Source organism: Lolium rigidum, chromosome 5 (genome assembly GCF_022539505.1).
Source record: "Lolium rigidum isolate FL_2022 chromosome 5, APGP_CSIRO_Lrig_0.1, whole genome shotgun sequence".
NCBI classification, from domain to species: domain Eukaryota; kingdom Viridiplantae; phylum Streptophyta; class Magnoliopsida; order Poales; family Poaceae; genus Lolium; species Lolium rigidum.
The window spans coordinates 129,286,270-129,300,084 of NC_061512.1; the positions used below are offsets into that span (position 1 = coordinate 129,286,270).

Here is a 13,815-nt window from a genome sequence, read left to right on the forward strand (position 1 = left end):
TTTTCTCAATCCCCAATACTCTACTCCTACCTAGTGTATTGGGGATGGAGTTTTGTGAGGATTGAGTGACGCTAGGGATTCACCCATTACTCTAGAATATTATCCTCTCTAATCCACACAAACACTCTAGTACCAAACAAGGCCTAAGTGGGACAGGAAATTTCTTAAAACAGCTTGAAGCATGTACACGAGTCAACCTTTTTTTTGTGTTTCGTGGGAAATGTGGCGCCGAACACGTGAGAGAGAGAGAGAGAGAGAGATGGTGTGGGAGCTTGCCCGTGTGAACGAAAAACCTGGGGGAGAAATTAGGGCCCCTCCCATGGATTCACACCCTCTATTTACACCGCTCTGCCTCAACGCCAAATCCCGCGTCACCATTTCTCCCATTCAAACCTCCGTTTAGGGAAGCGCGTCTTCACCGACAAACGGGTAAATGGCACCATCTACTTCAGATGGTGGAGCTCCAGTGCGGCAAGTCATCTTCCTCCACTTCTCTGAGATGTCGTCTTCGTCGTCTGATGGTCAGAGCGATATGAGTAACATCTAATCCTAGCTATGGTGGCTTAGATATGTTAGGATGTGCTCCCTCTTAGTAGATCTGAAGGTTGTATGTTTGCTTCATGGTATAGTGTGAAGAAGAGGTAGATGGGTATTTTGTGTTATTGTTGGTTGCGTCGACTCATCTCCATTCATGTGTAGTCCATGTATAGGCGCGATAGTTGGTACAATGACTGATTCTAAATGTATAGATCATATCATTTTACCAACAATCCGTTTATACGTGAAAACATGCAACGAATAGAATTTAACAAGCTTCATAGTGATGCATTGTTTTTCTTCACAATGCTTGTTAGTATGTTAGAAGTGGTGGATTTCTTAGTATGGTAGAAGTGGTGAGTTGTTGCTTGAGTGACGATTGTAAGTTTCATGCCTAGCATTGTTCTTCTACTCCGTGTTCTAGGAGAAGTGGAGAACGGTAACTCGTTTGATCTGTTGGGAACCTCGGTGATGTCAGTGTTGCCACGTCGATATGTGTCGATGCTTGATAGGTCCTTCCCACTTTGGAAGAAGAAAATCATGACATGGACATGGCCACTTGCTTTATCCATCTTTGTCCTTCATAGAGTGTCTCAGTTCATCAAGAAGGGGGTCTCTATGGATCGAGGCTTCAGACGGAAGGACCTTGAAGCTGTTGCAGAGGATATCCTCATGTTCTGGGGCCGTCGAGTTGCAATGGATTAGATCTACAACCATATAGCGTATTGGAGAGCTAGGTGGATTCATTTACTCAAACTCAAAAGTCTTGAGGAAGCTGAAAGTGCATGGAGCCTCCATGTGTGGTTTCGGTAATTAATGACAATCCCTATGGACTAATGTTTGCATTTAGTATATTTGTAGGAGTTATCCATAGACAATGTTGGAACCATATGTTGGCTTCAAGGTTGCAATAAGAAGAAATTGATGAAGAATATTAAGTGTCTAGTATGTCTTGAAGATGAAGATGAAGTGAACCCTCAAAGTTAACTTCAAGACATCAACATGATGAAGAATGAAAAAATAATGTGCAAGTTCAAGATGAGCCATCTCAAAGAGATCATTTGCTTGAAGCTTTCCATCCATATGGTGATCATGGATATGTAAAGATTCGCCGAAGAAGAAGCTCTCCCATGGTGAAATGTGGGGGAGCAATCCACAAGACTTCGTCAAGCAAGCACAATCAAGAAAGGTCTTCCATCTTGTTGCAGTCAAGATCGTCATCATCGAGCTCAAGAGGAACGCACAAGGTTAATGTTTTCTCTTGATAGGGTTCCTTTCTTACCGGTCTCATGGTGTAGTTGGAGACCATTTTATAGTTTAGTTGTTGTACTATCAAGAGGGCTCTCGAGTGAGTAACTCGATCGTATCCTTCGGATAGCTCAAAACTTTGGATCCTTGCATCATCTTTCTTGGTTGTTATTTGTATCTTATCAATGTGATGTTTTAGAGCTAGTGCTTATTCTCATGACAAGATCTAGTTCATCAAGAATGGTTTTTGCACGGGCAACTTGTTGCATTTTCAAGGTTGGAGGTTTTACCGGTATGTCATTTTTAGATAGGTCAAACATTTCATCATTTGTTTCTATCCTATCTTTCTGGACTATGATGGTTCCCTACATGATCTTGTAGACCTTGTTACTAGCTTCGAAACGAGTCCAAGATCATCAAAATCGGAGTCTGGATGCTCAAGTTATGATTATTTTCGTTCTGGTGTTTCTGCAGTTTTCGTTGTGGGGGGGGGGGGGATAATCCGGCCCGGATTCAAAATATCCGGCCAAATATCCGGGCCCCTTACTGCGAGCAGTTCCCTTAAGTTCTTAGTCGTTTTTCAAAGTCCCGGCGGCAGATAATCCGGCCCGGAAAGTCCAAAACGGTCATATTCCATTGGGAGGGGGTATATAAGGTCCCCTTCTTCCTCCTTGGACTGGTGGCTTCTTCTACTCTCTCTCTACTCCATTGTTGCCCTTGATAAGCTTCCTCTCCCTCTAATCCCTCCATGATTCTTGCACCTATTTGAGGGAAAAGAGAGAGGAGATCTAGATCTAGATCTACATCTTGACCAATCAAATCCTCCCTTTGTGAGGGGAATCTACTAGATTTAGATCTTGGAGAAATTTGGTGTTCCTTCTCTTATTTGTTCTTCCTCTCTTATTCCCCCAATAGCTTTTGTAGCTTTATTGGAATTTGAGAGAGAAGGACTTGATCATCTTAGTGTTGTTCTTGCCATTGCATTTGGTGCATCGGTTTGAGTTCTCCATGGTGATTCGTGGTGGTGAAAGCAAGAAGGTTGTTACTCTTGGGTTCTTGGAACCCTGGACGGATTCTAGGCCTTTGTGGTGATTTGTTGGGAGCCTCCAATTAAGTTGTGGATGTGTGCCCCAACCTTTGTGTAAGACCCGGTTTCCGCCTCGAAGGAAATCCCTTAGTGAAACCGTGACCTAGGCCTTTGTGGCGAGGGTCACCAGAGAATAAGGTGAGGTGCCTTCGTGGCGCTTGGTATGTGGTGTGACTACCGCATCTTGGGGGTGAGACCTTTGCGGCGTTGGTGTGCATCGAGCAACCACACCTCAAGATGAGGCCTCTTATGGCGTTCGGGAGCATGCACTAAGCCACCGCACCTCTCCAACGGAGATTAGCACTCGCAAGAGTGTGAACTTCGGGATAAATCATCGTCTCCCGCATGCCTCGGTTATCTCTCCATACCAGAGCTCTTTACTTATGCACTTTACTTTGTGATAGACATCGTGCTTAAAGTTGTATATCTTGCTATCACCTAGTTGTTTATATTGCTTAGCATAAGTTGTTGGTGCACATAGGTGAACCATAGTATATAGGCTTTGGGTTTGATAAAGTAAACGCTAATTTTATTCTGCGGTTGTTAAGCCCATCTGGTAAAAGTTTTATGATGGATGATGAGTTGTATGACCACATCAAGCTTAGATAAATTTGCATTTACTTAGTACATTCACTTATTTGTAAGCTCACATATGATCAATAACTAACTGACTAACTATGCTCACATGAAGCTCATCTCTAGTGGTCCTACTCCCACATAGCCCATCTCTCCAACTGCCATACAACATGCTCTTAGCTACCTCATGGGGAATAAAGCACATGCCACCATGTATCTTGCTATGAGTCTTGAATGGAGAATGTGCTGGTTCATGGCCTTACTGAATAAGGACTAGCTATAAAGAGTTGGCTCACGGGTGGTGTTGGTTGTGGTGTTGGTGATGTTGTTGTTGCTGTTGATCATGATGTATATATTAGAGTGGCTAGATTTGATAAAAACTGATGCCAGATTTGTATATTTTATGAGATGGTATGTACTAACCCTCGATTGATAATGTGTTGCATCTTGTTGTGAACTCGTGGTGTAGCACTAATACCGTAACTATTTATATTATGTGCTACTACTATATTAGTCGTTTCCTGAATTACAATTCCTTGAAACATATTTTAATTCTACCTTGTTCTCTATGCTGGATAAGCTCGCCACATGGCCACGAAGTAACGCTGTGAGGGAAACTTGATGTAACCAAACCGACTGAAAAATATTCAACACATGCATCCATGTGCATGCAAAAACGATCAAAACCACGTCACGGGTTATATATGCATTCAGACCAGTCAGTCATGCTCCAGTAGTGCTGTTGCGTGGTGTGTTCCTTCCCCTTGTCCGTTGCTCCTCCACGCGACCTTGATATGAGCTCTCCTATGCGTCCTTCTCCTTGTATACTTCTGTCTACTCTGAATATCTCTCTTGTATGCCCCCAGCCCCGATGCATGCATGCATGTGACTCTGCGTGAGTCTTGTCGATAGTTCTGTACATGGCATGTCTGTCTCTTTTCCCTTGTTTAGATCTCGTCGTTAATAAATGTATGCTGTACGGTTAGTCGACCGGTTTGATCAGACAATTGGTGATCCTCGATATGACCTGTGGCTAGCATTTAGAAAAGCATGACCCATATATTTTATAAACCAAAACGCCACTAATATATACATGCATTATCGAGATAGTCCATCTCTATATGCAAGCTATCAACATCATCCATTATTTTATCCAACCAATTATTCATGTCATCTGACTAACATTCATTAGTGATCATCTATATATACAGGCACTCTATCCACATCATCCATTCTTTAAACCATCCAATTGTCTACATCACTAACTTCTTTTTTAAAAAGCGGAGTCAAAAGATTTACCTCATCCATTAATTAAGTAGTACATCACTAATTTCTAGTAGTCAAATACGTAACTATTTCACATCGATTAAATTTGGGACTAGTATGATCCATAGAATCTTGCATATTCATGTATACTGTGCTTTATACCCTTTAATTACATAACAGAATTCTAAAAGGAATTCCTGCTGCAACGTGCTAGGTATTCTTGTAGTTAAGTGAATAGTAGAGGCCTATCCCAAAAGTGACGGGTAGACCTAATTTCTTAATGGAAATATTAGATGTTAAAGTTGATTGGATCAGAACGTGAACATTTTTATTATAAGAGTTCGAGCGTACAGAAATGGGATACTTTGTTTACATAGAAATCTCATGTTATCATATTCTATTAGGATTAGGAATAGGTGTAACCAAACCTTCTTTTGAGATATCTATCATATTCTAAGTTGGATACCATGTGCATCTTTTAGGGCTTCTATTGAATCAGGAAATCGAATTGCACAACATTCATCTTTTATTGTGATATCGATTTTAATACGCATAAGGTTTTCTATGGATAATGCAAACTAAAGTATTTCATGTTTGACTCCCGGCCTATATGATAGATCAAAATTTCACCGAGAAGATCTCCTCAATTGTAGCCAGAATTTATTACAAACACTTCCGACGACTTTGGGAGAAAAAGGGCATTTACTTATGAGTATTTTCCTAAAACTAGATTTTTTTTGCTTTTTTATTGACTAGACTATAAGGCTTATATGCTTTATTATTCACCGAGTGCAGAGCTGGGAGACATGTACCCTATAGGTAGATCGTAGGATGTTTTCGGAAAGAGAGATAGATTAATAGTTGTCTAAATCATGATTCTACTATGCAATTCTATGATTTTACGACCCAAATTGAGTGGAACGATTCAACGATTCTGCTGAGTAAAATCTAACATTTTAGGATTCTAAAAGTTAAGATCCTACGGTTTACAGTCCTACCATAGAGGTTCCGATCCGATTTAAAATCACGATTCTGACAACATTAAACCCGAGCACAAGAATTTCACAGTTGGTGGAAATACATCGGAAGAGCTCTTAAGGTACATTAGAATCTTTGAATAAACACAAAACCGAAGTTCGAGCTTGTGATACATTTTCTATGAAATTCGGTACTGAAGAATGCAATCATACATGGGTTTGCGAACTCAAATGCTAGTCTTGGTGGTTCTTATATGCAAAAGTCCTAAATATTAATGTCCCCAAAAGTTCCAGTAATCAAAGAAACACTAAAGATGGGTTTGGAGGCATTTTGGTTTGTACTAACAGTGATAGGAAGGTGGATTTGGTGGGGTTCTTCACAAGAAGGTACTCAAGCGCTTGTAAGGCCCTGCGACACGGCGTGCCATACCTTCATCTCTGGATGGTAACCTATGCCAGTTGAAATTTCAAGAGGGTACATCATCTCTGGTTAGGTTGCCTTGCGCGCCTCATTCAGCGAGATATCACATTCTCTAGTAACGGCAAGAGCAAGCAATGGACACTCTAGCGGCATCCACAATTACCCAAAAGGCGTGCAAGGCAGTGGCATCAGTTTGTCCCATCTCAACAACATTAACAAGAAAACAACTCACCAAGATTAACAGGAACACGGCCATCGCCAAAGACCACAACAGCATTTCAAAGTCCACCTCAGAATTGGAGGGGCGCCACTGCACCAGCAAGAGCAAGAAGACTAAGCTGCCAAGTTCTACTGCCGAAAGTGGAACGTATGAGTAATCCTATCAAGTTCACAATTTGTGAGAACGCTGTTTAGTAGACAGTGTCACGTAGTACTTCAAGTCCCTCGCAATCGCAAAAAACACCGACATGTTCCTGCAGACTGCTGAGTTTTGAGTTTGGAACAACTTCTGGCGCTTGTGGTTCCTTTGGTTAACTAGTTATCTTCGCGGAAATTCAATTCTAGTCTAGTAACAAACACTTCAAACTAAACAGTTTTAGGCAGGTTGGCCGTCAGTTTAACAAGTGTCAAATTAGCCAAGAAATGCATTAAACAAAACTACATTGACTCGTTCGGTGAATTTTGTACTTTGCCAGGTACGTTGCCCTGGACTCCAAACACTGAAAACTGATTCACACACTTGCTCCGTCATTTTGGGTTGCATAGTCTGGGTGTTGCATAGTCATCAGTATTAAAAACAAACAATATTTTATCTTTTAACAGCATATAAATGCATTTCGAAATTACAAAGGAACTCTGAATTATGTTGAACCAACTTTTCAAGTAGAAGCATACAAAGAAAGTACAAATATGATGATGCAAATGACAGGAAGTAGAGAGAAAGTATTAGGGGGCATAGAAACTTCAAAAACTCCTACGAATATAATCTGACATTGACATAGTAGATTTATGAAACTGATATCTGACGTAGCTCCAAAACAGCAATCTACATAGCAATGAAGAAGCGAGCAAGCACAAGAGACTCTGCAGCACATGCAAATATTCTGATGAAGCAGCGACATTATGTGACAGTAATCATCACTAGGTGACCTCATGTACATGTTAACTATTTATAGCACTAAGAATAACTGCTCATTTGATTCTTGATGCTGTTTCATATTTTCCCTTGCTGTTCAATATCTTTACTGCACAGCCGATGAGTAAAAATCGAAGACTAATAGTCTGGAATGGAGGCAAAGGTGTACCCTGGTGCTCCTCTCCACGAATAATAAGCAACGCGAGTCTCATAAAATCCTGCAAAAACAATGTAAATGTGTACATGTAAAAGTTAGTCATTTGGACAGAGAAATCGTTCTATAGATTTCTCACAACCAAAGCAAAGCACATAATTTTCCACTGATACGCATTGTATTAAGTGAGATGCTAAAGAATGAGAAAATATTTGTTTTCAGTGGAACAGTTGAGCAGCTGAAGGGTAGGAAATGTTTAGTTTTCAGCATAATAATTGAGATACCAAAAAGGTCCTGTTTCTGTTGGGTTTCACCCAGGTCGATCGTATGAAAAATATCATAACACAAACAATAGACAAGATTTGGACACTTGAAGTGACTTCCTTTTTCTCTTTATTTGTCTAAACTCGCAGTACAGTCTCCATGATATGCTAGTTTATAAAAACACAGCCACCCGTACATGGATTGGACTAGGACCCTAACACAGAGACCCAAACTGATCCAAACTCTACAAAGACCACACGTAACTGGCATGCAAAGCTGACTCAAACACAAACAACTAGCAGTATGCAAATAGATAGCTAGCTTATGGAAACTACCTACAAAGCCTATACTACACCATGGACACAGCAGCAATCCTGCTTGGACTGAGACACCAATCAAGATTACGCCAACAGTTTCGTCTGAAATAGAAGAGTCCACTAACACTCTATAAGTTGCACTTACATATCAAGAGTGTATCTTGTCTTACATAATTTACTCCAGTGATGCAAAGGGGCATTGTTTTTACAGGAAACATTTGGAATGAGAAGACAAAAAATTCGCTCTCAATTTGCTACAGTGATGAAAGTGACCATTGTTTTTACAGAAATGTTTTACACCAAGCGGATGGCAGTTAAAAAGGGGATGAAGGTGGAGTCGTGGAGACCGTGAGTTCCGCCAGAGCAGTCGTTTTGCCTCTGATGAATCAATGAATCCATGAATCAATGCATCATTAGCGTGGATTAATAAAAAAATCAGAAAAATAATCGGGGAAAGACATGATGGGCAATCGGCTAGGGCTGGGCAAATAAGGATGACATGGTTGCACGAGATCGGGAAAACCAGCTAGTAGGGATCTCGTATTTAGAGATAGAAGATGTTTTACACCAAGTGTATGCAAGTGTATTAATTGACACGCTAAAGAGTAAAGAGCGAGAACATATTTGTTTTCAGCGTAATAGTTGAGATGTTGAAGGGTAGGAAAAGTTTTGTTTTCAGAGATGCCAAAAGGGACCTGTTTCGTCTGAAATGGAAGAGTCCACTAGCAGTTATGGATACATATCAATAATATAGCTTGTCCTTCATAATTTACTCCAATAATGCAACAATGCAAGTGCACATTGGTTTTACATGAGGCATCTGTAATGACTAATGAGAAGAGAAAAACTACCCTATGTTAAATTTACTACAGTGATGAAAGTGGCCATTGTGTTTAAATAAAGTTTTTACACATAGTGTCTGCAACTGGCCATTATTTGTGCAGGAAAGCTTGTGGAATAATAATTGTAGAAAGACAATATTCATAATGGAAGATGAAACAGATGCATATCAATCTCAATACAGTAACTGAAGCAGTATACATGAACATACCAGGAAGAAAGGCAAGGATACCCAGGAACAATAGGCCATACACCTGAGAACTATCACCCTCCATGTGACCCGTGGATATAAAATACGACAGGAACAGAAGAGCGCTTCCCAGGACAAGGAGGAACAACGCTAGGGCAATTGACTTCCACGGGATCCTCCTCAAGGATTTTGGGGTGTACGTGAACCGGCGATCAACATTGTCTTCATCCCTGTCCTCGGTTGGAATAACCGAGTACGGTATGTTGCGTCTGGCCGCCATACTGCAGCAAGAGCATTGGAAACACACCGTGAAACACAAGTACAGAAATGACCAAAGTAATGCGCTATAAGAAGGGTTTGGAAAAACTTGAAACATGAAATCACAGAGTGGAAAATCACCATCAACAGACGAAGATAACAAATAAATACCATCTTTCGAAAAGTAACCTGAGAAGTGAACTGTTTTTGCTTATAGGTTTCGTTAATTACACAACTCGGGTTTTCATCAGAAGTATCATACATAGTATATACTACTAAACAAACTCGTCAACAAAAGCAACATTGCTCGCATAATAAGGAAACATGTCTAACGAGTTGATCGCGCTGACATGGGCGTGAGCTCTGGCCTTAGATAAGCCAGGATGTTCCCTCAATGGTGGTCTGAGACTCAGTGAGACTTTGCGGAGGATCTGATACGGAAAATGGTGCGCAAATAAGAACAGGTGCAATCACTGGCAAATAGCAAGTACCAAACCTATGGGAAATACACAGTAACTACTATGTGGCGTAAATTGGCATGTGCAGGTTCATTCCATGGCAAATAGTGCTAAAAACTGATGAGCAAAAACAGCATTTCTCGTGTACTAAGGAGCATGTTTAACGAGTTGATCGTATCGAAATGGGCGTGAATTCTAGCCTTAGATGAACAAAGGATGCTCCCTCGAGCCTCGACTGTGATTTGTGGCGGAGTGACATTTTTCCGGAGCATGTGATACGGAAATTAGTACGGGATAGACGCACGAGTTCAATCCATGGCAGATAAGTATCAATCTATGGGAAATAATTACACAGCAAGTGGTGTAAACTGACATGGAAATACACACACCCGTTCAATCCGTAGCAGATAAACGCAGAAACTCCCAGATCCACCCAGACCTAGCATCACTAGTACATGGTAGATACACACATATGCGCATGGTAGCTCGTAGGAATTGAACTGAATTGACGGCGGGGGGTGGGGATGGAGGGTGCGGAAACCTTGGGTTGTCTGCCTGCTACCTGCTTCCGAGAGGTGCTGCTGGGGAACGTCCCGACGCGCAGGACCTGCTGCTCGCCGCTAGGAAGGGGGGGAGAACCGGCGGTCGGCGATGGAGGTTGGGCGGCGGCGGGGGCTTGTTAGTGGAGGAGGTGAGGTGGCGGCGTGGGGTGGTCGACGACGGGAAGGAGGTGCGGTGGCTGCACGGGAGATGGAGGAAAGGTGGAGGTGGAGTCGCAGGCGATGGAAGCGCAAAGGGGATCGCCTGCTCGGTCGCGAGTCGGGAGAAAAAAATGCGAGAGCGGAAGTGAGGGTACGGCTACGGCGTGGGCATTCCTCGGGCCGGGCCGGGTTTTCCTAGGCCTGAGCCCGGCCCGGCCCGACCTTCGGGCTTACAAATCGGGCCTGAACCCAGCCCGAATAGAGAAAAGCCCGGCCCGGTCTGAACTAGGTTTAAATCCTGTTTTCTGCAAGCCCGAGCCCAGCCCGACACGACGTTCAGGCTCCGAAATCAGGCCCGAACCCGGCCCGACTTGCAAGCCCGACCTGGCCCTAGTCCGGGATTTTCGGGCCGGGCTGCCCATGCCCAGCTGTAGCTACGATGGTGTGAAACAATTGATGTCGCCCCGGCCACGCAGCCTGCATTTCTGAGTCGGCTTTGTTTGGGAGCGGCTAACGCGGAATCCTATTCATCGCCCGTGTGGTGGTGAGTTTAGGTCGCGGCCCATCAACAGGCAGGGAGCACTAGGCATCGGGTTTTCCGGTTTTTGTCGAGTTTTTCTGGTTTTTCTTGGGTTTCGATTTTCTTTCGATTTTTATTTTTTCTGTTTTTCTTTTTTAACAAATTTTAAAGTCGAGCAAATTTTAAAGTTAAGAAAATTTCAAATTCGAATAATTTTAAAAGTAATCTGAGCAAATTTCGAATCTTGGCAAGCAAATTTCAAATCTGGAAAAATTTGAAATCTAAGTAAATTTTCGAGTCTGGGAAATTTTCGGGAGGTGCTAACCATCACCCCTTAGCAATGGCTTATAACCATCGCTAAGGGAAAACCGTTAATGGGTCTGGCCCATTAGTTCGATTGTTTCAAAATTTCCCAAATTCGAAATTTCTTTAGATTTGAAATTTGCTCACGATTGGAATTTTCTCATATTCAAAAATTGCTTAGATTTCAAATTTTCCCAAATTTGAAATTTGCTTAGATTAAAAATTTGCTTACTTTCAAAATTGTTCGAATTTAAAATTTGCTCGACTTTAAAATTTGTTAAAAGAGGAAAAACAGAAAAAAAAAAAAGATAAATCGAAGAAAAATCGAAAGAAAACTAAACCCCAAGAAAAACTAGAAAAAAGATAAAAATCAGAAAAACCCTAGGCCTACTGGCTCCCTGCCTATTGATGGGTCGCGGTCCAAACTCTCCCCGCGGGTGAAACCATGGGGGCGATGGTTTGAATAGGATTTCGCGCTTTGTTCCATGCTGAAAAATTGTTGAATGACATTTTTTTTAGGAATGGAAAGAAAGATTGAACATGGCCCACGAGATCGATGGGAAAGTTTCTTTTAAACGGATGTAACAATGTTAAGCTTGCGCACTTACATGCAAGTCTAACAAAAATCCGAAACATTTGGGTTGCACCTACTCTATCCAACACATGAGACCACAAAGCGACACGCTACAAAACCCAAACATGACACACAAACACCACGCCGACAAAAACAAGCCATACCATTAGGGGCACCCATCAAACCAGGGTATGCAATAACCAAGGTGGCGAGAAAATCGCAAACCTCTCATCGCCATCTTCGGGTACCGCTGCCGGCAATATAAACTTAGAAACCCCAACACCAGTAGGAACCATTTGTAGGATAACGTTGCATAGAAAACAAAAAATTTCCTACCGCGAACACGCAATCCAAGCCAAGATGCAATCTAGAAGACGGTAGCAACGAGGGGGTATCGAGTCTCACCCTTGAAGAGATTCCAAAGCCTACAAGATGAGGCTCTTGTTGCTGCGGTAGACGTTCACTTGCCGCTTGCAAAAGCGCGTAGAAGATCTTGATCACGATCGGTTCCGGCGCCACGAACGGGCGGCACCTCCGTACTCGGTCACACGTTCGGTTGTTGATGAAGACGACGTCCACCTCCCGTTCCGGCGGGCAGCGGAAGTAGTAGCTCCTCTTGAATCCGACGGCACGACGGCGTGGTGTCGGTGGCGGTGGAGAACTCCGGCGGAGCTTCGCTAAAGCACGCGGGAGCTATGGAGGAGAGGGGGCGGCTAGGGTTTGGGAGGGGGTGGCCGGCCTCAAGGGGGTGCGGCCAACTTGTGGCTTTGGTGTGGCCGGCCCCTCCCCTATGCCCCTCATTATATAGGTGGATCCCCAAGAGTTGGTCTCCAAGTCTTCGAATAAGACCCGAACCAAAAACCTTCCATAGGGAGGGAAACCTAGCCTAGCTAGGACTCCCACCAAGGTGGGAGTTCCACCTCCCATATGGGGGGTGGCCGGCCCCTAAGGGGAGTCCACTTGGGACTCCTCCCCCACTAGGGTTGGCCGGCCATGGAGGTGGAGTCCCATGTGGACTCCACCTTCCTTGGTGGTTTCTACCGGACTTTTCTAGAACCTTCTAGAACCTTCCATAGAACCTTCCGCGACATTTTATTCACATAAAATGACATCCTATATATGAATCTTATTCTCCGGACCATTCCGGAACTCCTCGTGATGTCCGGGATCTCATCCGGGACTCCGAACAAATATTCCAACTCCATTCCATATTCAAATACTACCATTTCAACATCCAACTTTAAGTGTGTCACCCTACGGTTCGTGAACTATGCGGACATGGTTGAGTACTCACTCCGACCAATAACCAATAGCGGGATCTGGAGATCCATAATGGCTCCCACATATTCAACGATGACTTTAGTGATCGAATGAACCATTCACATACGATACCAATTCCTTTTGTCACGCGATATTTTCCTTGTCCGAGGTTCGATCTTCGGTATCACTCCATACCTTGTTCAACCTCGTTTCCTGACAAGTACTCTTTACTCGTACCGTGGTATGTGGTCTCTTATGAACTCATTCATATGCTTGCAAGACATTAGACGACATTCCACCGAGAGGGCCCAGAGTATATCTATCCGTCATCGGGATGGACAAATCCCACTATTGATCCATATGCATCAACTCATACTTTCGGGATACTTTTTACGCAGTGGTGTTTGGTGTAATCAAAGTACCTTTCCGGTATAAGTGATTTACATGATCTCATGGTCATAAGGACTAGGTAACTATGTATTGAAAGCTTATAGCAAATAACTTAATGACGAGATCTTATGCTACGCTTAATTGGGTGTGTCCATTACATCATTCATATAATGACATAACCTTGTTATTAATAACATCCAATGTTCATGATTATGAAACTAATCATCCATTAATCAACAAGCTAGTTTAAGAGGCATACTAGGGACTTCTTATTGTCTACATACCACACATGTACTAATGTTTCGGTTAATACAATTATAGCATGACATATAAACATTT

The 13,815-nt window shown here is 42.7% G+C and overlaps 1 protein-coding gene across 2 annotated transcripts; it reads right to left on the reverse strand.

The window, feature by feature from the left end:
• Positions 1-7,074: 7,074 nt before the first annotated feature.
• LOC124655227 (transmembrane protein 230-like) lies at positions 7,075-10,344 on the reverse strand. 2 transcript variants are annotated; one of them, XM_047194159.1, is made up of 3 exons: positions 10,291-10,344; positions 9,034-9,293; positions 7,075-7,465 (listed from the first exon to the last, which is right to left on the reverse strand). In XM_047194159.1, the coding sequence occupies exons 2-3, from the start codon at positions 9,290-9,292 to the stop codon at positions 7,386-7,388; spliced, it is 339 nt and encodes a 112-aa protein (XP_047050115.1). In that variant the 5' UTR covers position 9,293; positions 10,291-10,344; the 3' UTR covers positions 7,075-7,385. The 2 variants fall into 2 exon arrangements, with proteins under 2 accessions (XP_047050115.1, XP_047050114.1); XM_047194158.1 differs by having other exon boundaries at positions 10,270-10,343.
• Positions 10,345-13,815: the final 3,471 nt, after the last annotated feature.

What these genes read in the sequence shown, in the direction of transcription:
- LOC124655227 (XM_047194159.1), bottom strand. Translation starts at nt 9,292, where the DNA reads ATGGCGGCCAGACGCAACATACCGTACTCGGTTATTCCAACCGAGGAC. An exon ending in TATCCTTGCCTTTCTTCCTG is followed by an intron (nt 7,466 to 9,033) that starts GTATGTTCATGT and finishes TTGTTTTTGCAG; the next exon opens with GATTTTATGAGACTCGCGTT.